The sequence below is a fragment of the Pantherophis guttatus genome, chromosome 1 (assembly GCF_059756535.1).
Source record: "Pantherophis guttatus breed Tessera chromosome 1, ASM5975653v1, whole genome shotgun sequence".
NCBI lineage: Eukaryota > Metazoa > Chordata > Lepidosauria > Squamata > Colubridae > Pantherophis > Pantherophis guttatus.
Genome location: NC_142063.1, coordinates 186417122 through 186442235, shown reverse-complemented (window position 1 = coordinate 186442235; position 25114 = coordinate 186417122). Strand labels below are relative to the sequence as shown.

General features: G+C 38.5%; 1 protein-coding gene across 3 annotated transcripts in view; it reads left to right on the top strand.

Annotated features, from left to right (window-relative positions):
- Positions 1-25114, top strand: part of COL4A1 (collagen type IV alpha 1 chain) — a 161894-nt gene that overhangs the window by 83672 nt on the left and 53108 nt on the right. For all 3 annotated transcript variants that reach the window (XM_087886329.1, XM_034426848.3, XM_087886327.1), the window contains 4 exons: positions 13157-13240; positions 15108-15178; positions 17767-17958; positions 24802-24970. In XM_087886329.1, the coding sequence (XP_087742455.1) occupies positions 13157-13240; positions 15108-15178; positions 17767-17958; positions 24802-24970 (516 nt within the window). The remainder of the gene's footprint in view (positions 1-13156; positions 13241-15107; positions 15179-17766; positions 17959-24801; positions 24971-25114) is intronic.

Here is a 25114-nt window from a genome sequence, read left to right as displayed (position 1 = left end):
ATGTAAATCACATGAGAATGGGGATGCTGCAATGGTCATATGTGTGAAAAATGGTCATAAATCACTTTTTTCATGGCAGTGGTAACTTTGAACAATCACTAAGTGAACTTCTTTTTTTTTAAACAATTTTTTATTTTTTTCAGATACACAAACATAAAATACATATTTTCTGAATAGAGTATTGACCAAGTCAAAATTCATACAGCTTATTTCTCTGTATTTACTATATATACTCCAATTTCTGCCAATATTTTACTTTTCCTCTTTTATCTATATTTTTTATAGAATATATAATCAATATTACCATCCGCCCTCGCCTTCTTATTTTCAACTATCACAATTTTTTAATCTATTGAAACCTTTTACTTTAAGCACAGTGATTCAATCATTTAATTTTTCACAATTATTTCTTTAATATCAATTTTTCCCAAAGATGGACCAATTTTATCCTCTTACTACTTTATCCATTATTTTACCGTTTTAAGCATATATTTATTTATATTTGTTTTACTTCATCTTTAATCTAAAAATTAATCATTTTACCATTTTACCCAAAACAATCTGGGTAGGATTAATGCCGCCACATGTTTATTGGACCTGTGTCCCTCCTGGTTTGTACTGGCCTCCCGGGAGGTTACACGAGGCTGGCTCCAGGGGATTATAACTGCTTCTCTGAGTGAGGGTGCCTTTCCCGCTGCCTTGAAAGAGGCGGTGGTGAGGCCCCTCCTCAAGAAGCCTTCCCTGGACCCGGCTGAATTAGCCAACTACCGTCCGGTCTCCAACCTTCATTTTGTGGCGAAGGTTGTTGAGAGTGTGGTGGCACGACAACTGCCCAGGCACCTGGATGAAGCTACCTATCTAGACCCGTACCAGTCGGGCTTCAGGCAGGGGCACAGCACAGAAACTGCATTGGTCGCGTTGGTTGATTATCTCTGGAGGGCTCGAGACAGGGGTTGCTCCTCTGTCCTAGTCCTATTAGATCTCTCAGCGGCTTTTGATACTATCGACCATGGTATCATGCTGCAGCGGTTGAGAGGGTTAGGAATAGGGGGCACCGTTCTGCGGTGGTTCTCCTCCTTCCTCTCCGACCACTTGCAGTTTGTGTTGGCAGGGGGGCAGAGGTCGACCTCGAGGCACCTCGCATGGGGAGTGCCACAAGGGTCGGTCCTCTCGCCCCTTCTGTTCAACATTTATGTGAAGCCGCTGGGTGAGATCATCCGTGGTTTTGGGGTGAAGTGTCATCTGTACGCTGATGATACTCAGCTGTACATCTCCACCCCAGACCACCCCAACGATGCCCTTGATGTGATGTCTCGCTGCCTGGAGGCCGTGCGGGTCTGGATGGGGAGGAACAGGCTCAGACTCAACCCGTCCAAGACCGAGTGGCTGTGGCTGCCGGCGTCCCGATATAGTCAGCAGGTGCCATCGCTGACTATTGGGGGTGAATCTTTGACCCCCACAGAGAAGGCTCGCAATCTGGGTGTCCTCCTGGATGCACGGCTGTCTTTAGAAGAGCATATGACGGCCGTGGCCAGGGGGGCCTTTTATCAGGTTCGCCTGATTCGCCAGTTGCAGCCCTTTCTGGACCGGGACGCCTTGCGCACAGTCACTCACGCCCTTGTCACCTCCCGGCTGGACTATTGTAATGCTCTCTACATGGGGCTCCGCTTGAAGAGCACTCGGAGGCTCCAACTGGTCCAGAATGCGGCCGCGCGGGTGGTTATGGGCGCAACTCGTTGTGCCCACGTGACACCCCTCCTGCGCGAGCTGCACTGGCTCCCAGTGGTCTTCCGGGTGCGATTCAAGGTGTTGGTCATCACCTTTAAAGCGCTCCATGGCACAGGACCCGAGACCGACTTCTGCCACCAATAGCCTCCCACCGGCCAGTTCGCTCCCACAGAGAGGGTCTCCTCAGGGTGCCATCAGCCAAGTTATGTCGGCTGGCGACACCCAGGGGGAGGACCTTCTCTGTGGGAGCCCCAGCCCTGTGGAATGAACTGCCCCCGGAAATACATAAAATCTCCGACCTCCGGGTATTTCGCTGCGCACTGAAGACCCTGTTGTTCCACCAGGCCAGGCTATCAACATAATAATTTTAAATTGGGGTATTTTAAATTTTTGGGGTTTTAAACCGGGCCAAATCTATTTAATTATTTTAATTTGTAATCATTGTTTTGTCTTGTGTTTTTAAATTGGCTGTACACCGCCCTGAGTCCTTCGGGAGAAGGGCGGTATAGAAATAAAACTATTATTATTATTATTATTATTATTATTATTATTATTATTATTATTATTATTATTATTATTATTTCTTCCCATTTATTTTTATTACCCCCCTTTTAAGTAAAGCTAACCGATTTCAAATTCATTCCAACTTTCCCCTTCAAATAATTCCTTTTTTTTATTCAATTTTTACAGTCCCAGTGTTCATACAATTTCTTTACACTTTCAGGGTTACAAAATATACTTTATCTTATTCAAATAATATAATCATCAATATTGCTTCTATCAGAATTATTTATATGACTATTATTATACTTATATATAATTTCCCCTTCAAAATAAATCATTTTATATCAAATCAGTAATGCTATCATTTAAATTCAATTTTAACAATCCCAATATTTTTAATTTTATTCATTTCCATTTCATTTAAATTTCAACGTTTTAATCCCTTCTAAATATATCCACCACCAGAAACAATACAATCCTTCACCTTTGGGGGTGGGTGGGTGGAGCTGATGTTGCTACGGCACAACAGAAGATCCTGAGGCTCCAGGATCACCGTTGATATCCCTGCTGCTGGACGGTTCTTTTTGGACCTCATAGTCCCATTGAGACAGTGATAGTGGAGGGCACATTTTGTTGATCCCAGGGACCAGGAGAAGCCCTTTTTGATCCAGGAGAAGCCCTTTTTCTGGTGGTGGGGTGGCAGCCATTGTAGCTGCTGAGGTTGGGACAGCTCTGGAACGGAAGAAGATCGGAAGGAAGTGTGTCAACTTGGTGAGAGACTTTTAATCATAACCTATATGAGAGAGCACCCTGAGATTGAAAGGAAGATCAGATTGAAGACAGAAGAAAATTAAGTGGTGGAATTAAACTTGAATCAAAGATAGTTTTTCTTTTACTTTTAAATTACATGCATTGGTGGATATTTAAACACTTTTTGCTTTTTAATCTGGACTGGACTGGATTGGACTGCAGGTCTCCGACTTGCTATTGAATTTTTAAATTTTTAGTGCCTTTTTATTATAAATTCGCTTTGATTTCATTTTTTTGTATTTTTTCCTCTCCTTTTTGGCTATTTTTAACTTTAATGCCCATTGAATATAGCAGGGGAAAGGGAAGAGAATATGTAACACTGCCATCTAGTGGATTGGAAATTTTGTTTCTCTTTCTTTGATTCAAGAAGTAAAAATTGTGTTACAATTCAAGGACTCTGACCCTTTTCATAGATAAGATAGTGGGGAGAACATGAAAAGGACATTAAAACTGCAGAATTGTTTATTCAGGTGTTCTTCTGGGAACTATCAGAGGCAGGAGCCTGAGATTGAATAAGAAGGAATTTGCAGTGACTCTGAAAGAGAATTGTAAACACTATTTGGGACCTAATAAAAGAATCTTTGGATTTTAAGCAGAAGTGATTTTTCTTTAGGCATTTTTTTTCTTTCTCTTTCTCTTTTTTTTTCTAAGTCGTAGTTTCTTCACCTTTCCCCTGTGTAAGCATTTTCAATTGGACTGTGACTTGATGGAGCATCTTTAATTTTTATTTTTTTTATTTTTAAAGTTTTTTATAATTTCCCAGTGCTTCTCTTTTGTTTCTCATCTCCTTTGGTTTTTTATTTTGATTTTTTCCTCTCTTTTTTGGCGTGGAGATTGCCAGGGTAGTTAATATTTTTTATTGGACTGAATTGGATTAAGGAATACAAGAGCCTGAAGATTGCTTCTTTGCTTTTTGTTTTTTGTTTTTTCTTTTTTGGCTTTTTACGTAATTTATTGATATTTGGGGTAATATTTGCCCTATCCATAAATGGATTAAGGTATAGAAGAACCTGAAGAATTTTTATTTGTTAAAACCTTTTGCAACTAATTCACAGAATGAGTAAAAAAGCAACAGCCATTGGTTCTTCCACATCGACGCTTTCTTCATCACCATCTGGAGGCCAGTGGTCAATGCAGACGATGCTACAACAGAAGAAGAAGGAAAGAGAGAAAGAAAAGGAGATGGCACTACAGATTATTCTACAAGGAGTTCAAAATATACAAACAAGAGTAGAGAATATTGAAAAAAGAACAGAGAAAACAGATGAGAAAGTGGAGAACATACAGCAAACGATGATGAAATATGAAGATAGACTCCAAAAAATTGAGGAAAAGGAAGAGCAAAGAGAGAAAAAAATTAGAGATATTGATACTAAACTGGATGAAGTTGAACAAGATAAGAGTGGATTAGTCGGATGGGAGATGGACAGAGCAGAATTTTATCTCAGATTTCAAAATATAGAAGAAGAAAAGGGAGAGAACTTGGCAGAAATAATGATAAAAATTCTAGCAGAAGCATTAGAAATTACCAAAGAAAACATGATGGATGGCATAGATGAGATATTTTGAGTCTACACAAGGTATGCAATGCGAAATAAATTACCACGAGAAGTCCGTATAAGGTTACCAAGAAATTGATTAAAGCACAAATATTGCAGATTGCAAGAGAAAAAACACTGAAGTACAAGGAGAAAGAAATTGTGATTCTGAAGGAAATACCAAGAAGAGTGAGGGAGATGAGGAGAGAATATCAATGCCTGACTAAAATACTACTTCAAAAAGGTGTGAATTACAGATAGCTGATACCAGAAGGATTAGTGCTTACATGGCAACAGCAAAGATATAGAATAGATTCAATGGATAAAGCTAAAGCATTTTATGCAGAATTTCTCAGAGACAAAGAAATGGAAACAAGAACAGCAGAACCACTGATTCAAATCCAAGAAGAAGACATAGCAATGATTGAAAAAGCAGAAGGAGCAGTAGAGGGTATTGTGGAACACAAAGAACAATGTGAACTGAGATCTACTAGGGCAATAAACCCCTCATATAAAATATGAACATGGAAGAGAAAAAATTGATTATAATAGATATAAACAGACTTAATTTAGCCATTAAAAGAAGAAAGGTATTCCATAAATTAGAGAAATTAAAGTTTGATATAATCCGCTTGCAAGAAGTGCACATTAAAAAGCAACATGAACAGTTACTGGTATAGCCAAAATTAGGGAAAATTTTTATTGCCACAATGTAAGAAAAGGGGAATTGTCTTACATTAGAAACACAATTCCAGCAGAACAAATATATGCAGATGATGAGGGAAGAATTTTGATGGTGGAAATAATAGATAATAATATGAAAATACTCTTAATAGCAATATATGCTCCAAATAACAAGCAAGACGACTTCTATAGAAAGCTACATAAGAAAATAATTGAATTGGACCATGACAATATTTGTATGATGAGGGATTTTAATGGTATAGTAGATGAGAAATTAGATTACAATACACGCAAGGCAATAAAGCATAGTAGAAAGATACTTCCAAAATCTTTCTTTAAAATGATAGAGGAAACAAATTTAAAAAATGCATGGAGAAAAAGAAATGCAAAAAAAGGCAATATACTTTTTATTCTGACAGACATTCATCATGGTCTAGATTAGACATGATATGGACGACAATGGAACTGATTTCTAATATAGAAGAAATTGAAATAGAAGCAAATACCTGGGCAGATCACAATCCAGTGACCGTGAGATGGAAAGGACAAAGGATAAGATCTAGATGGACTCTAAATAATACAATATTAAAAGAAAAGGATTTTGTACAGAAAATGGAGAAAGAATTAGCTTTCTTTTTTAAAGAAAATAGAAAAGAGGACACATCGATGCAAAATCTTTGTGATACAATGAAAGCTTATACTAGAGGTCTGATAATAGACTATACAAGGAAACTAAATATTAAAAAAAGACAAGTCTATAAAACACTAGAGGATGACTACAAGAAACTCGAAAAGGAGCTTTAGAAATTTCCACAAAAGAAGGCTATTAAAATAAAAATGGATACAACTAAGCATAAAATGGGATTAATAGAAAAAGAAGATTTAGCACAAAAAATCAGAAGTGCTAAACAGAACTATTTTGAAGATGCCAACAAACCAGGTAGATGGTTAGCATAGAAACTGAAAAAAGAGAGAGAATCAAGAAAAATAACACAACTAATGGATGACCAAGGACAAATTAGATTCGGGAATAAAGACAAGAAAGAAATTATACAAGATTACTATCGTAAACTGTATGAACAAGAAAATATAGAGGTGGAAAATATTAAACAATACTTGCAAAAGGTGAATTTACCTCAGATTCCTAAAGACGTTGAAATGATGTTAGAAGGAAATATAACAATGACGGAATTAACTGAAGCACTTAAAAAACAAAAGATTGGGAAGGCACCAGGCCCGGACAGACTGCCAGCGGAATATTATAAGACATTACAGGAATTGTTGAATCTCCCATTGCTAGAAGTTATGAATGAAATTATGTTAAAGAGGAAAATACCCAAGTCATGGTCAGAAACATATATTATACTTGTTCCAAAAGAAGACATAGATCCATTATTAAAAAGCTGTATGTGTTTTTGTTAAGAGTTAAAACTGGAAGAAGAACAAGTTAAAGAATCGATGGTAGCATGAGGGAAAAATTTTGATTATGGGATAGATTTAGAAAAATGGCAAAAATTGTCTCATAACTATAAAATGACAATGTCTACAGTGTATAAGGAAAATTTGTATAAGATGTTTTACAGGTGGCATTTGTCCCCATCGAGAATCGCCAGAACGTTCCAGAACAAATCGGAGAAGTGTTAGAAATGCTATCAGACCCCAGGATCCTATTACCACATGGTGGACATGTCTAGAAGCAAGGAGATATTGGACTAAGATACACATGTGGCTGGAAAAAATGACCAAGAGACACATAGACTTTAAACCAGAGATATTTTTATTAGGGATTTCATCAGAAATATATAACAAAGAACTACAGTATTTAATTGTGAATCTTCTAACAGCAGCTAGAACTGTATTTGCTAAAAATTGGAAAGCAGAAATGATACTTACAGATGAAGAAATTATTAGGAAAATGTTGGACTGTGCTGAAATGAGTAAACTGACACTAGAAATAAGAGAGCAGGAAGAAAAACAATATTATTTGATATGGGATTTATTTTATCATTGGCTAGATAATAAAAAATGGTGATATATAAGTAAATGCTGAAATATTTTAAATGATGATACAACCGATATATTTTATATAAAAATAAGTTGTGGATATGTAGTGATATTGTGAAGAGAGGAGAGGGCACTAGGGATGCAAACCGACCGATGTACTGTCTGTACTTGATTGAATGAATGATGTTTGTATGTTATTTTCTTTTTTGTTTTAAAATAAAAAAATGATTTGAAAAAAAAAAGACATAGATCCACAACAAATCAAAAATTATAGGCCTGTTTCACCAGAAAATGGGTTTCTGCCAAAAAGACAGATTAGAGACAATATGAGGATAATTCTGGACACTTTGGAATATTATGAGGCACATCCTGAAAAGCAAATGGCTTTGATATTTCTAGATGCTCAGATAGCTTTTGATAATGTCAACTGGCGATTTATGTTACTTCAATTGGAGCAGATGGGCTTTTGCAGAAAATTTATTCAAGCAATAGAAGCCATATACTATAAACAAACAGCAAAAGTAATGATAAATGGAGAATTGACAGAGTTTATCGAGATAAAAAAAGGAACAAGACAAGGTTGCCCACTATCTCCTCTTTTGTTTTTGTATTAACATTAGAAGTGCTAAATAGAAATATTAGCGAAGAAAACGATATAAAAGGAATGAAAATTCAAAAGGAAGAATATAAATTGCAAGCATTTGCAGATGACCTGGTTTTTATTCTTGAAGATCCTTTAGAGTCAATAATTACATTGATAGATAAAATAGGAGAATTCGGGAAAGTAGCAGGTTTGAAAATTAATAAAGACAAAAAATATGTTAATAAAACAAAAAGAAGAATTGGCGGAAATATCAAAGAGGTTAAATACTTGGGGATATATTTGACAGCAAGATGTAGCACACTTAAGGTTAAATACTTGGGGATATATTTGACAGCAATGTAGCACACTTAAAGAGAACAATTATAATAAACTCAAACAACAGATTGGAACAGATTTGGCAAAATGGGAAAATTTACTATTATCATTGATTGGGAGAATATCGGCAATTAAAATGAATATACTACCTAGAATTCTATATTTGTTCCAGACAATTCCAATTAGATTGGGAAAAGATTATTTTGAAGATTTGAATAAAATAATGTTAAAATATATTTGGCAGGGTAGAAAGGTGAGGATAAAATTGAAATTGTTGTAAGATGCTAGAATAAGAGGAGGCTTTGGTTTGCCTAATTGGGAACTTTATTATCAAGCGACAAGTTTGATGTGGATTAAAGAATGGATAATGTTAAGAAACATTAGATTATGTTTCTTAGAAGGACATGACTTGTTGGTACAAGGGAACAAAAACACAGGGGTACTTTAGAAGACATTATATACGTGAGGCTTTGTTACTAAACTGGGAGAAAATTAAAAAACAACACTATTTAAAAATTCCAGTCTGGTTATCGACGATTGAAGCATTTTCATAATAATATTTAGAAGGGAACAAATTGTCAGATATTGAATGAAAAGGGTGAACTCAAATCGAAGCAAGAATTGGAGGAACAAGGTTTAAAGATGAATTGGTTTTCTTATATGCAAATACATTCTAGATACGATAAAGATTGTAAGACAGAGGGTCTTTATAATAATTTGACTAACCTAGATAAAATTTTAATAGGTTCTGATGACTATGTAATTAAAAAATTGTATGGTTATTTATTAGAGGTAAAGTTGTAAAGAAACAATGATTGCATGGGGGAAATTTTGGTTATGGAATTGATTTAGAGAAATGGCAAAAATTGTGGCTGCAAAATTATAAAATGACAATGTCAAAAGCATATAAGGAAAATTTGTATAAGATGTTTTATAGGTGGCATCTACCCCTGACAAGAATAGCCAGAATGTTCAAGAACAAATCTGAAAAGTGCTGGAAATGTCATCAGATATATTTCCACATGTGGTGGACATGTGTAGAAGCTAAAAGATACTGGACTATAATCCACACATGGTTAGAAAAAATGATAAAAAAACACATAGACTTTAAGACAGAGATTTTTTTTATTAGGGATTGTGCCATAAATATACAATAGAGAATTGAGATATTTGATTGTGAATGTTTTAATAGCGGCCAGAATTGCGTTTGCTAAAAACTGGAAAAATGAGAAAATATCAACTCAAGATGAAGTTATTAAGAAAATCATGGAATGTGCTGAAATGAGTAAATTGACATTTGAAATTAGAGAACAAGAAGATAAACAATATTATAAGATACGGGATTTATTTTATCAATGGCTAGATAAGAAAGCATGGAAATGAAATATGAAACATGAAATGAATGTTATAAATATAATTTTTGAAAAAACTTTTGAAGCAGTAAAGCCATAGTTAAATAAATGATAAAAGAGGATGTTTATTTGTTTGACAATATGAGAAATTAGATAATTAGTAAATTCTGAATATAGAGATGAAGCACAAAAGATTTATAACCGACCGACACACTGTTTGCAATTGTAATGGATGATGGAAGGATGTTTTATGTTTTGTTTAAAAATAAAAAAAAAATAAAAAAATACAATCCTTCACCTTTGTTTTTATAATTCATTTTATATAATTCAATTTTTACAATCCAAATAATTTCCCCATCTAAATAAATCATTTTATATCAAATCAGATATATTGTCATTTAAATTCAATTTTAAGAATCCCAATATATTTAATTTTATTCATTTCAATTTCATTTATCAAGTCTCCTCTTATTCGAATAATATAATCACCAATATTAATCCTAATACCATTGTTAATACAATTATTACTTTACATATATTTCATATTACCCTTCCTCCTATCCATTAATTACTCCTTTTAACCATTTTCTCCTGATCCATCTAATATACCACTCATTTTCTTTTTTTCTTTTTCTTCTTTTTATAGTTATTCTCTCTTTTGTTCTCTTCTGTTCTATTCCCCTTTTCTCCTCTTACCTTCCTTGTTTCCCATTGTTAATCCCAATGTAATCATTCAATTTTTCCCCTCTGAATTTTCTATTTTTAACATTGTTAATCCCAATGTAATCATTAAAAAAAAAACATTTCTCGCTTAGATTGTCCTCTATTCTCAACTGATCTATTCCCCTTTTTTCCTCTCTGCTTCTTTCTGACCTCTCTATTTTTAGCACTGTTAGTCTCAGTGTAATCACTGAAACTCTTATTCACTCTCTTTTTTTCATTGCTATTCCCAATGTAATCATTTAGTTTTTCATCAGTGTCTTTGTCTTCAGTGTTATTTTCTTGCTTCTCATTAGTAGCTTGTTCATCCCATTGACTAGGCTCCAGAAAAATTCTTGACTTTTTTCTATCCACATCAAATGATAAACATACCATTTGAATCATCTCAATTAGTTCTTGCCACATTTTGACGTTCTAGTTGCTTTTTAACTCCAATTTAAAGTTTGTTATTTTCCACGTCTTATATTATCAATGTCAAGTTACTGAGAAGACAAACATATGCTCCTTACAAACTCTCACAGCTCGTTCCTCAAGGACGCAGTAAATTTCCCATATTTAAAGTGTTCAATGTAGTACTTTTTTTTTCTGCCAGTAGATGGCTCTCTAGAATCCACAAGTTCAAAATCAACAATTTAACAAAATATCCAGTTTTGTATATTAAATCCAATTAACTTACTTTCTTTCTCTTCTAAATTTTTTATACTTTCCAATTTCCAATTTTACGTTCCAGTTCAAGTTCAATTTAGAATCTTTAACAGGGCTTCTATTGTGGGTTTTTCTTTATTCTTTAATCTTCCTTTAAAGTTCAAAATTTTCCTTGCAGTTTATATCTAATCCCATTCCAAGAGTATTTTCTTTTGGGTTTCTTTTTCTTATAATAAATTTAGTCTCTCCAAATTCAGTATCCTCATTTAAAGTTCAAACATCAAACTCTGTTTTGGGATTTAATGTTTTTTACTTCTGCTTTCTCTCTTTTCTGTCAATTAACTTCCCCAGATGCTATTTAGCTGCTGTTTCCATGCCGGGATAGCTTTAAAAATTTCCATTTTTTTTTCTTTATTACCTGTGAGTTGGCCAATCGCTCACCCGGTGCCAATACTCCGTCCAAATCTTCACTCCTGCACAAATCTTATTCCGGATGCCCCGGCTTCATGGCAGTCGCAATGGCCCCCACCCCCTGCCGTTGGATCGAAGAGTTTTCTCTGGCTTTCCGAGGAACTTACCTATTCCTCTTTAGCCATCCGAGATGCCTCTCCTTCTTTGCCATCCCTACAGGACAGTTCCGGTCCAGACACACACACACACACACACACACCCAACAGCAGTTCATCTGGCTAAGTTTTGCCAGGCTCATTAAAGCCTGGTATTTTCCCAGCCAGTCTCGCCACAACGCTTCCGCTCTCTCTCTACCTGAATTTCTGTAGGTCAAGGACTATCTATATGAGGGTCAGGTAAAAGAATTGCAAATATGCATGTGAACCTAAACCACACTTTAGATATACTCTACTATTTCACGTGTAACATGAGGAATGTAACAAAATGTTGCATAAAAGCCATGCAAATACAGATAGATTTATATGCTTCACACCAGCAAGTAGAACAGGTGATGTTCTTAGGGAAGCTTTAAAAACAACACTGGTTGCTGCAAAGAAAGAAATCACAGGCTTAAAGGCAATCATGAGTGAAGGATATACAGGTAGTCCTTGACTTACAATAGTTCATTTAGTGACCATTTGAAGTTACGGTACTGAAAAAAGTGCATCCTCATGCTCCTGTGATAAAAATTCAGATACTTGGCAACTGGCATGTACTTATGATGGTTGCAGTGTCTTGGGTCATGTGATCACCTTTTGTGAACTTCTGACAAGCAAAATCTGGGAAGCCAGATTCACTTAACAATCAGTTACTAACTTATCAATTGCAGTGATTCACTTAACAACTATGGCAAGAGAAGTCATAAAATGCAGCAAAACTCACTTAACAAATGTCTCACTTAATGACAGAAATGTTGGGCTCAATTGTGGTCATAAATCAAGTACTACCTGTATTTTTATTATTTACCTTGAAATAAGAGACCATTACTTTTAATATTCCTTGATACATTCAAAGCATAAATATATATGCATCCTTCCCATCCACAGATCCTTAAATTCTTATGAACAGAATTGTGATTACAGCTCATTTTGATTTTGTTCACTCCCCTTTATTATCTCAATACCCTCTTATTTCCAAGTCTATTTCCAAAATTCTCCTTTGAAAAACTGGAAGGTGTAATATGCAATGAAGAACTCTTCTAAAGATGTCACTTGACTTTCTCCTAGTTTCTCTTGACACTAATATTTCCCCCGTCATAGACACACACAATAAAAGTGTGCCATATACAATATGTAATACATGTATGACTTTTCACAATTAATGTAACTTCCAACATTACTCAGAAAAAATGGAGCAAAAACAAGAGAGGCAGTTGCAGAACTGAACCGAGGTTTCCAGCCTGCTGCACGATGGGACAAAGAGGACTATTATAACAGTACATGCAAAAAAACAGAAAGAGAAGTTGTATTTGTGTAATAAAGCAAGATGCAATCTTCCAGAATGTGGGTGAATCAGCTCAGGGGGGAAAAAAATCTAAAATAGATTTCATTTAATTCCCATAGAAAGACAATTTTTATTTGACTATAGTCAATATGATTATTGTTTGATCAAGCACCCAAGGCTTTCAGGACCCACAGGCAATCCTTTAGGGTTTGCATGCAGATTTTTTTCAATGTGTCACATTCAAAGTTTGATTAAATAATATGTATCAAATATTATGTCACACATATTTCCATTCCGGAGGCATGTGATTTTCATGCTAAATGTAAAGAATGTTCAAACATCTTTACCTTTTGCCATAGGTGAAAAAGGGGAAAGCTGCTTGGAGTGTGATGGAGTAGGTTTTCCTGGACCAACAGGGCCCCAAGGGCTTCAGGGAGAACCAGGTAAAGTAAAAAGAGGGAATCCCATAATTAGACTGCAGATAAAACTTTCTCCTAGAATGTGTTCTGTTTTTCTATTGTTCCATTCATCATGTTGATTCATATAGAAATGGAGAGATAGTTTCAAAATTATATGTGTAACAAAATACAAGTTTCAAATGTTAGTTTGTATTACTAGATGGTCATATACTGTAGAGGAGAAAGTAAAATAATTTGGAATGTTCCTCCCTTCTATTCTGTGCTCTTCAAATGTCATTCTTAACATTCTAGAATGAGTTAAATAATCTTGGCATTTATTTTAATTCATTTTGATGAAAGGGTCTGTTGTTTGATCTCTGGAGCAGTAGAAGTGAACTTAACTCTGCCTTTTTCTGAAAATGCAATCTTTATTTCCTCCTGAATAGAAAACAAGAGTAACAAGCCTACATTTTCTTATCCTGCATCTTTTCTATGTCTACACAAAATGTGAAAACTTTATAAAAGGCTTTTTGGAAAATAAGTCTCACAAATGTCAAACATCATCCACAATTTCCACACAATTGCATGATAATTTAGTTTTGTTTAAGCATTTTGTAAAGGATGAGCATTCTCTGTAATTGAGAAGTGGTGGTTAAAAATTACATAAAATTCCTTCTTTTTATTGTTAAAAAAAAACATATTTTATTATCATTCCATTATAGGTAGTTCTAGTAAAGCACTAAAACAAGTCCTGCTTTCTAAAAATTATTTGGAGTACAGTACTCCAACATTTCCTTTTCTTTAATAAACATATTTATTCCTTTATTCAAATGATCATCATATTTGATTTTCAAAATCATAATCTCTTGGCAACTTACAATAAAATAATATAAAAGTATTACATCATATTAAATAAAAAAAATGTAAATACAGGAAAATATTCTCAGAATGCTTATCAAAAGTAAATGCCATGAAAAAATGCTTAAAAGCAGCTACAAATGTGGCCAGCTGTATATATCACTTTGGAGGGAATTCCACCCATTAGGCTGCCCACCAAGTCTATTGAGCCTGCTGGCAACCAATAAGTAGGTTTCTGACACTGATTTTAAATTATTAGGCATTGCCAATTATTCCAAAAACTTCCTGAAAAATAGATTAAACACAGGGGAATAATACTCACAGATTGAACTGGCTAATATTTTAATTCATAATGAGTGGCCTAAACATTGCATGAAAGTAATCTTCAATAGTTGACTTCTAATACAATAAATGACTGGGAGTTTTTTTTATGTCTAGCCATCCCAGCAGCTGTTTTAAGACTAGGCAAGCATCTATGTGGCAAATGTTTTATGACCCATGTCCACAATAGACTCACAAAATTTCAAATGTGTCTGTTGGTTTTTTAAAAAGTTATACCTAGCTTTCATTGAACAGATCTTTCTCCATTCCATGTGATGATTTAGCACTATAGAATACAATGTAAGTAGAAAATTGCTTAAAAACTTAGCAAGAGGTTCCCAATTCATTCCAGTAACATCTGTTAACAATTATTTGGCACTAGTCTTCAAGTCATTGAGTCAGTCCTTTCATTACCACCAAATCTTCATAGTAATCGAGAACAACATTTGAGGATTTGGGGAAGAGATTTGCTACCTTTGACCATCCAAAGTCACCTTCTCATTCAAAGCAATGATCAAGGTTGCAGCTAGACAAATGTGACTCTCCAAGAATGTCAAAAGCCCATCTAACTTCTTTTTTCCCTTTTTCTTTTTAAACTAACAGTGCACTTTTATGCCTTCTGCAAATACTGTAGTTTGCATGTACAATTTGAAATGATAGCTAGAAAATGCTCTCCCAAGCATTTGTGTATATTTATTGTATATACACACAAATATTCTATTCTTTTAAAAAGGCATTCCAGGACCACCAGGTGCTAAAGGTGATAGAGGCCTTCCTGGAATTGAAGGCATTCCGGGAGTGGCAGTAAGTATATGGGTGTTTTGGGAAACTTTTCAGAGAAATATTTTTGTAATAATGCATGTCATCACTGCTTTAGTATTCATCATCTCAGGAAATGAATTTCAAATACAAGGCCAAAGAATCTCTTACTTTTTGTATTTAAGGGCATGGCATTTTGTTTTGATGAATAGGAAAAAGTTTGTGTTTCCTATCTCACAGTACTTACGGATAGGAGTAATAATGTTTCAATCAGTGGTGGGATTCAATTTTTTTAACAACCGGTTCTGTGGGCGTGGCTTAGTTGGGGGTGTGGCTTGGTGGTCATGTGACTGGGTAGGCGTGGCTATGTGCATAGGGACTACTCAGAGGGCTGAAAAAAGTCATTTCTGACTGGTCCTCGCACTTATGACCATCCTCACATTTATGCCCATTGTGGCATTCTTAACAACCGTGTCGGTCATTTCACCACTACTTCTCTTCACCACGGTGACAAGATAGGGCGTAAAACGTAAAATGTGAGGACAGTCGTAAGTTCGAGGACTGGTCAAAAGTGCGAGGACCAGTCAAAAATAACTTTTTCAGCCCTCTGAGTAGTCAAAGGAGGAGTCAAAGCAGCCACAAATTGTCCACTTATTATTAGATTAGACTTATTATTAGATATTTACTATGTCCTTTATTTTCTTGATTGGGGCTTCTGTGTATGGCTTTAAACCATGCAATTGCTTCCAAAAAGCAAACTACCTAGTTAGTTTACTAGATTTCTAATAATAAAACAATTTATGACATAATACAAAACATTTCCTGTGCTGATGTTTTGACTGTGCTATACAGTTCAACATGGAGTATTTTCCAGATAGATACATCTGTGAATGTATCTCAGCTGTTCCAGTTAAGGCAATATATTAGAAACTGTACATTATTGCAAGCATTGAGGAATTAGGCAAGGAAAAAAATCTGAAAGGATGACCCAAGGGGTGGCAGGTTGTTTAGTATTTATGCCAGGAGTCAAAGCAGCCACAAGTTGTCCACTTATTATTAGATTAGACTTATTATTAGATATTTACTATGTCCTTTATTTTCTTGATTGGGGCTTCTGAGTATGGCTTTAAACCATGCAATTGCTTCCAAAAAGCAAACTACCTAGTTAGTTTACTAGATTTCTAAATCACAGTCTGCCCAATTTTAGGATCAAGAAATATTAATTTCTTCCTGTTAATAAATGAGCAAATATGCCTGTGAGGGTAGAAATTCTTCACTATCATTGTATTGAATTGTTTAAAAATGCACATATGCTTCAGTTTCTTTTCTTTGGAAGGAGAGCTTTCTGTGAAGGGTGATAGATGGAGGAGGAGGCACTGTTGAAGCAGGGGTCCTTGGTGCTCGCTGAGCTTGCTTGTTTTCTTGCAAAAGTTTCATTACACTAACTAGGTAACATCATCAGTGCTAGTAAGGAGTGCTGTTTGCTGTCATTTTATATTCTGGTGTCTTGCCTGTCTGTGTGGGTGGGGGAGGAAAGGAAAGGAAAGGAAAGGAAAGGAAAGGAAAGGAAAGGAAAGGAAAGGAAAGGAAAGGAAAGGAAAGGAAAGGAAAGGAAAGGAAAGGAAAGGAAAGGAAAGATTATACTGTGAAGTAGCAACTTCCTATATTCCTCACAACAGTTATAAATGTATTTATATTTTACTCCCTTTCTCTAAGGTTACATCATGACTTCCCTCTTTCCATAATCCACCCTTTCTAATCATCAAACCCATAACCCACAAGTTTAATTTTTCCTTTTTTCAGTCCATGAGGGGCTTCCAGTCATTAATAAAACTAGTGGTTGTCCTTTACCTAATCAAAGAAATCAATTTTGCCATCTCAGCAAATCCTGCCATCTTCACCAGACATTCATCCATTATGGTTATTTCAAACAAAAGCACTTTTCAAATTAAGAGAGAGAACTTTCCTCCTTAAGTTAAAACTTTCTTAAATCAAAATCATATTAAGCTTTTTGCTATTATATCCTTTTTTCATTTTTTTTCTTTTTTTTTCTTTTTTTTTGATCCAGAAGGAAAGTTGACTCACCAAATGGTTTTTTTTTCTTTATCCCACTGGTCTGGAGTTCTTTTTTTTAAACTATAAATAAGTTACATTCTAAGGTGTTTAAGAAAGTCAGGCTCTGAGCAAACCTTCAGCAAGGTTCAGTCTTCTAATGTCCTTAGAAAGGTGGCATTGCAGGTGAAAGCTGACTCTTCCCTGATCCCCAGTTATTCTACTGAAGAGTTGACTGCAAGTCCTGCAGTCTTCTCATGAGGAACATACTTCTGGAGTGCAGGTGGGTGATCTCACAGTCTCTCCTTGTCTGGAGAGGCTCCACTGTCCAGATTTCTCCATCTTGTTGCTAGTCACCACCACAGCACCATCTGTGCTTCTTCATAGACATCCACCATGAACTTCACTCCAAACCCTCCATTTTAACCAAATTTGAACTATCTGTTCTCATCAAGGGATAATTCAGTGATCACTGCTAATTTACAGGTGCAAAGATTTTGAAAATGAGCCACTTTTGCAAGTACTTCAATAAACAGCTTACAGAAGACAATTAATTCTGCTGTAACTAACTATAATTTCAGGGACCTCCTGGTGTTACTGGTTTGATAGGAAACCCAGGACCAAAAGGAGAACCTGGAGAGATTTTCTATGACTCCATTGTAAAAGGTGAAAAGGGAGAACCAGGATTACCTGGACATTCAGGTATTCCTGGCAAAGACGGAAGGCCAGGAAAGGATGGTGTCCCTGGCATCCCAGGACCTAAAGGAGCATCTGTATGTATCTGTCTGTTTATGTCCATTATTTTATACAAATTATAGAACATAAAAATGTGTGTGTTTAAATTAACTCATTTTATTTTTTAAAAAAACTCTGAATGTTTGCATAATCTTATGAATTATATAGAATGCCTAGTTGGTTAAATAAAAAATCCTTTGGTAATATGGTAGATAAATTAATGAACTCTAGTAAATGCATAGTCTGATATAAAAAGCATAGGTTGTGGTTAACTGATGCACAGATGGGCTGCAGTTTTAGAAGATGAAGATTTTCCACTACATGTAGAAAGAGGAATGCCTCTTCTAGTATGGCATTTGCTGCATATGTTATTATAATAACTTTTATTAAAAGTTATCTATTCAGCAATATCCCAAAGCAACGTAACCTCTGTAAAAGAAGCTTTTCTCAATCCCTCATTTTCTCTTGAGCCATATCAATTTTGGGTGGGGCAATGAGGGCTGAACAGAGAGAAAGAATTTGTTCCATTGACAGATATTGACACAGCTGGGTTTCAGTAACAGACTGAAAACAAACTGCTGCTTGATTAATGAGGAGACATTCCCTTTAATCAATCAAAATATTTTGAATCAATTAGTCTTTGGTGTAATGGTAAAGGTGCTGGTTTAGAAAGCAGATTCTGTGAGCTTCAGCTGACCCTTAGGCATAAAAGCTGGCTGGATGACTTTGAGCCAAACACTTCTCAGAGAGTTGCTGTTCACAGGAGATAGGAATCTTAGATACGTTCACCTCTTTGAGTTATATTTAAAAACTAGGGCAAAATAATAACAACAACTCGGAACATCATACATCTTAAGAAGACACTGTGTTGATACCTAGAATGCTGGCAGCAACCCATATCAACCGTTAGTGCCAGTCACTGGTATTTGTAATACATTTTTAAATGTTCAGTTAACTGAGTTTCGTGTTTGATGAATAAAAGAATTGGTGATAATCATCATCCTGCAATTATACCTTTAATATTATTAAATAACAATATCTGCCTATCCCAGGAAGAACTTGATAGGTAGACAAAAATACCAGATCCAGTCTAAATGGATTTGCAATAATTGTTGCAAAAAGGGTTTACAGGTAGTCCTCGACTTACAACAGTTCCTTTAATGACTTTTCGAAGTTACAATGGCACTGAAAAAGTGACTTATGATGGTTTTCACACTTACAACCGTTACAGCATCCCCATGATTATTTATTTATTTATTTATTTATTTATTTATTTAATCATACTTATATGCCGCCCTTCTCCCGAAGGACTCGGGGCAGCTCACAAAGATAAAAACCACAGAACAAGTTAATAGTTAACTTGTTAACTATTAAGTTAAGTTAATAAGTTAATTTAAGTTAATTAAAATAATCCAATTAAAACTCTAAGAAAACTAAAAACTCCCAGCAGATCAGACAATTTGTTGGAAGAGCCATGTCTTCAGGTCCCTGCGGAAGGAGTGGAGGTCAGGGGCTGTCTGGAGCCCAGTGGGTAACCCATTCCAGAGGGTCAGTGCGCCCACAGAGAACAACCTCATCCTGGGCGCCATCAGCTGACATTGCTTGGCCGATGGCACCCGGAGGAGGGCAGCCCTATATGAGCACACTGGACAGTGGGAGGCCGGCAGAAGGTGCTCCTGCAAGTACCCCAGGCCCATGCCATGAAGGGCTTTAAAGGTAAGTACCAGCACCTTGAAGCGGATCCAGAGGACCACTGGTAACCAGTATAGCTCGCGCAGGAGAGGTGTAACATGGGAGTAATGGGAAGCTCCCGTAACAACCCACGTGGCCGCATTCTGGACCAGCTGGAGCCTCCAGGTGCACCCCAAAGGCAGCCCCATGTAGAGGGCATTGCAGTAATCCAGGCGAGAGATAATGAGAGCATGGGTGACTGTACAGAGGGCATCCCTGTCTAGGAAAGGGCGCAACTGGCGCACCAGGTGAACCTGTGCAAAAGCCCCCCTTGTCACGGCCGTCAGGTGGTCCATCAAGGACAGCCGTGAGTCCAGGAGGACGCCAAGATTGCGAGCCCTTTCAGAAGGAGTTAGCAACTCCCCCCATCTGAAGTGATGGGGGTACTAGGCCATGAGATGCCGGCATCCACAGCCACTCCATCTTGGAGGGGTTGAGTTTGAGCCTGTTCCCACCCATCCAGACCTGCACTGCGTCCAGGCACTTCGACATCACGGAAAGGGCATCCCTGGGGTGGTCAGGGGTGGAGATGTAGAGCTGGGTATCATCAGCCTACTGATGATACCTCACCCCAAAACTGTGGATGATCTTACCCAGCGGCTTCATATAGATGTTAAAGAGCAAGGGGGAGAGAACCGACCTCTGAGGCACCCCACAAGTGAGGGACCTCGGAGAGGATCTCTGTCCCCCCGCCCAGACAAACTGTGTGCAGCCCAAGAGGTAGGAGGAGAACCACCATAAAACAGTGCCCCCCACCCCTAACCCCCGAGTCGTCGCAGTAGGATACCATGGTCGATGGTATCAAAAGCCGCTGAGAGGTCAAGTAGAACCAGGATGGAGGAATAACCCTCATCCCGGGCTCGCCAGAGATCATTCACTAGGGCGACCAATGCCGTTTCTGTGCTGTGTCCGCGCCTGAAACCCAATTGGTATGGGTCTAGATAATCTGTTTCCTCCAGGAATTGAGGAAGTTGGTATGCCACCACAGACTCAACAACCTTCGCTATAAAGCGAAGGTTGGAGATGGGACGAAAGTTGTTCAAAATGGCTGGATCCAAGGCAGGCTTCTTGAGAAGGGGTCGAACCATGGCCTTCTTAAGGATGGCCGGGAAGACCCCATCCCTCAATGAAGCGTTGACAATCGCCTGGAACCAGTCTCCGGTCACCTCTCTGGTTGCTGCAACAAGCCAGGAGGGACACGGGTCCAACAAACATGTGGAGGCTCCCAATCTACCCACAATCCTGTCCACTTCATCTGTGGACACAGGGTCAAAGTCAACCCAGATGTTACCTTCAAGACTTGCTCTCGTCTCCTCGCCCGGTCCTGCCGAGTCGGAGTCTAGGCCCACCCGGATCTGAGCGATTTTATCTTGCAGAAATTGAACAAAGTCCTCAGCACTACCCTGGAAGGGGTCCTCCCTGATTGAGAAGAGAGAGGGTCACTCGAAACAAGGCCGCTGGGCGGTTTTCTGCAGATGCAATGAGAGCAGCGAAATAATCACATTTCGCCACCTCCATCGCCACAAGATAAGACCTAATATAGGTTCTTAACTGTGTTCGATCAGATTCGGAATGGGAAGATCTCCAACAGCCCTCTAGGCGTCTCTTCCAATGCTTCATCTCCCTGAGCTCCACAGAAAACCATGGAGCTACACAGGATCCCTGTCAGAGGAGAGGCTGCAAAGGGGCGATTCAATCCAATGCTCCGGTGGCAGCCCGTTCCCAGGCCTCCACCAGGGCCTCTGGCGAATCGCGGGATAGGTATGTGGGAAATGTCTCAAGCTCCATCCAGAACTTCTCAGGGTCCATCAGGCGGGAACGAGTTGGTTCCGCCTCCCAGCAGTGGGGGTTGGCAGATAGAAAGTCTAGTTTAAGGAGGGAATGGTCGGTCCATGACAGGGGTAGGATAGTAAGATCCCCCCTACCCCGAGCATTTATCCACTGCCCAGAGATAAAAATCAGGTCGAGAGTGTGTCCACCATTGTGAGTTGGGCCCTGTACAATTTGAGTCAGATCCATGGCCATCATGGAGGCCATGAACTCCTGAATCAGCTTAGATGTCTCGCCGTCTGACGGGAGATTAAAATCTCCCACAACCATCAGGTTGGGGAGCTCAACCGTCAGTTCGGCAATGACTTTGAGCAGTGCGGGCAGGGCTGAAGATACGCAGCTGGGAGACAGGTACATAATCAACAAGCCCAACTGCGCTCCAGGGTTCCATTTCAACAATAGGGATTCACATCCGCCTATCTGAGGGACAGTGACCTCCCTAGGGCTAAGACTTTCCCTAATGACAACCCCCACCCCACTCCCTTCTGTGGAGTCGCAGCTGGTGCAGCACACGGAAGCCCGGTGGGCATAAATCCGAGAGAGGAACCCCTCCCTCCGGTCCCAACCAGGTCTCCGTGATGCAAGCCAGGTCCGCACCCCCCTCGTCGATAAGATCTCGTACGAGGGGGGCCTTGTTCACAACGGACCTAGCATTAACATACACCAGCCGGAGTCCTGGATTCTGCACTCCCAACCCCCCAGGGGAGCAGGAAGAACAAAGAGAGCCGGAGCGCGTCACCGCCTGCAAGTAGCGGGGGCGCATCCCTCTGATGTCATAGCGCCCTCTGTTCCCACTATCTCTGCCCCTCCCAACCACCACGATGACAGAATGACCCTCACCCCACTGTACCCCGTCCGCCCCCCCTCCCTGCCCCCCCTGCCGCGACTGTCCGACAGGCTAACGTGCTGATCTGCAAGGACCACCCCCCAGGTCCATTCTTTACAAAGTGACCCTCCTCCCTCCTAGAACCCCTTAAAATTTTGTTTGATAATTCAAACACATTTGATAATTCAAAAAACCCCTCAACCTCCTCTTCGCTGCATGCCACCTCTCGAGGTTCCAAAACCCGTCATCAAGATAGACCTTCGATAGTATGGAGGGCCAGACCTGCGAGACGGGGGAGTCTCGCAGCACAAGGAGCTCAACCGGTGAGTACATCCAGTACCCCGGGATGATGGTGGGATATGGCCCGGGAATCCAACACGATAGTCTAAAAGTCCAGGAGAGAGATAAAGCAGATCTTCGGTGTAGATAAACTGGACTCCACTGTCCTCTCACGACAGTGGGAGGAGTCTCACGCAATTTCGAACAACCGGGGAATAAATATCCAAAACCACCCTCTCACAGTGTCTGGCCTTGAAAGAATGGCCATGGAGATTGATGGAATGTCCCACCGGTGGTGAGACAGCAGCGAAGAACCAGCTCCCTCAGTGTTCACAACCTGAGCTGCAACTCTCCGTACAGCTAAGGAGCAAAGATGGAATGCAAAGCCGGTCCAGGGGCTCAGGGAAAAAAAAACGGTCCACAGGATCAGGATAGCGGTCATACCGGGGGAGGATAAAGATGGATACAGAAAGGGAGATACTTTCCAGCAGACAGGAACAAACAGGGTGATGAGTGACCATAATAGAGCCTGAAACCAGGCCAGATTACATGATTCACATGATTAAATTTCAGATGCAATTGGTTCATATTTATGACAGTTGTAGTTCCTGGGGTCGTGTGATCATCTTTTTCAAACTTCTGACAAGCAAAGTCAATGGGAAAGCCAGATTCACTTTACAACCGTGTTACTAACTTAACAACTGCAGTAATTCACTGTGACAAGAAAGGTCATAAAATGGGACAAAAATCACTTAACAAATGTGTCCCTTAGCTACATAAATTTTGGGCTCAATTGTGGTCATAAGTCGAGGACTACTTGTATTAGTGTCATGTCTGAGGTGTTTCCTCTGTTTTCTCCTACTGTCCCAGGTCTTTCTTTAAAAAGACTGCAACAGGAGGTGGGTTGGAAAGCATTAGTGCATAAATGGGTATATTCATACTACTCAAGATCAAATGCAGGGTTACTTGTAGTTTCTGTAATGTTTATTCATGCTTATTACCCCATTTTGTTGATGGTACATCGTGCATATGAATTCTGTACTTTCTTAGAGTATTGAAATTTTATTTGCAATCCAGTGGATTTGCCTAAGAGGGTGCTATCAAACTATTTCAACCCCTCTGAACTACAGTAATATTTGAGGAATATTTCTTTCAGAAATTCTGCTCAAATTGTTGAACCTCATTACTTAATTTTGTTTCCTTTTTTCACCACAATATTGGCTACAGTTACTTGACTATTATGAAGTCAAGCAACATTTCATTGCCTCTTTGTAATCAATGTTCTCCATGAGACATCTCTTCAGATGGATACAGAATCCTAGGGAGAAATTTGGAGGACTTTTTGTCCAATTCCCTTCCCAAGGCAGGGATCTATGATGTACCCTGTTGATATTCGTTCTGAATATTGTACTTGTGGAAAGTCCATTGTGAACTCCCTTCCTAACTGCCTCATCATTCCCTGTCATATAGCACCTCAGTTCTTATTACTGTGAGCAGGAATAAGGGGGAGGCATTTTTCAATTCAATGCTTTTTCAGCATAATTATTAAAGCTAATTTGGAACAAATCCATCTCATTGATCATCTGCTTTCCCCTAGTAGCACCAAGTAAATTATTCACTAAAATAAAATTTATGCTGACATAGTGCATACCTTCTCAAGAAACATCAATCCCAGGATTACCAAGACAAGAGCCTTTTCCCCCCCTCTGAATCAGCCCCAATACCATGTTCTGGGATTAACTATAATGGCTCCTGAACTGCTTTGCCTGCATTTTTATGAGAGCAGGTAAAGTACTGAGCAAATCCTTTCAATGGCAGAGGTTTTAGAACTGGAGACAAATTGGCTATAAACAACCAGTTTCTATTGTTATGGATCCTGTGTTTGATTTTGTTTATGTGGCCTCTTGACCTCAATTCCTGTGTACCTAACCCTACTAGGCATGACCAGAGACCCTGGGAAAAGGTCTGTTTCAAAGAACTGAGAAAGCCTCTATTAGATTCCCACAGATGATTCTATCCTGTGTACTAACTCCAAGTTTCTGGAGGTTGCACAGGAAGAATCTCCCCAATCCCCAAATAGCCACAATAGACTGGATTTTATCCTGATCCAGACTTAGATAAGGAACTATTCAACTAGTATAGAATTGCATAACAGTTCTTGGGGAGCAGGAAATTCTTCCTGTACCCCGCTTATTTTCTTCTTTCCTTAAACCAGGGAACCATTGGATTAAAAGGAGACCGTGGACTCCCAGGAATAAGTGGTTTACCAGGGTCCCCTGGAGACAGAGGTTTCCCTGGTCCTCCAGGAGTTGGGAGTCCTGGACCACAGGGTGATAAAGGAGAAAAGGGACTTTCTGGAATCCCTGGGACCTCTGGACTTCCAGGTAATGCTATAAAAGTAATGTGGATACACATTTTTTAAAAAGGGTCACAGTACGTACCACATTTTGCAGTGATTAAAATTAATGTTACATTTTGTGTTATCACAGACATAGCAGCAGAATTGGCAACTATTCATGCAATATGGT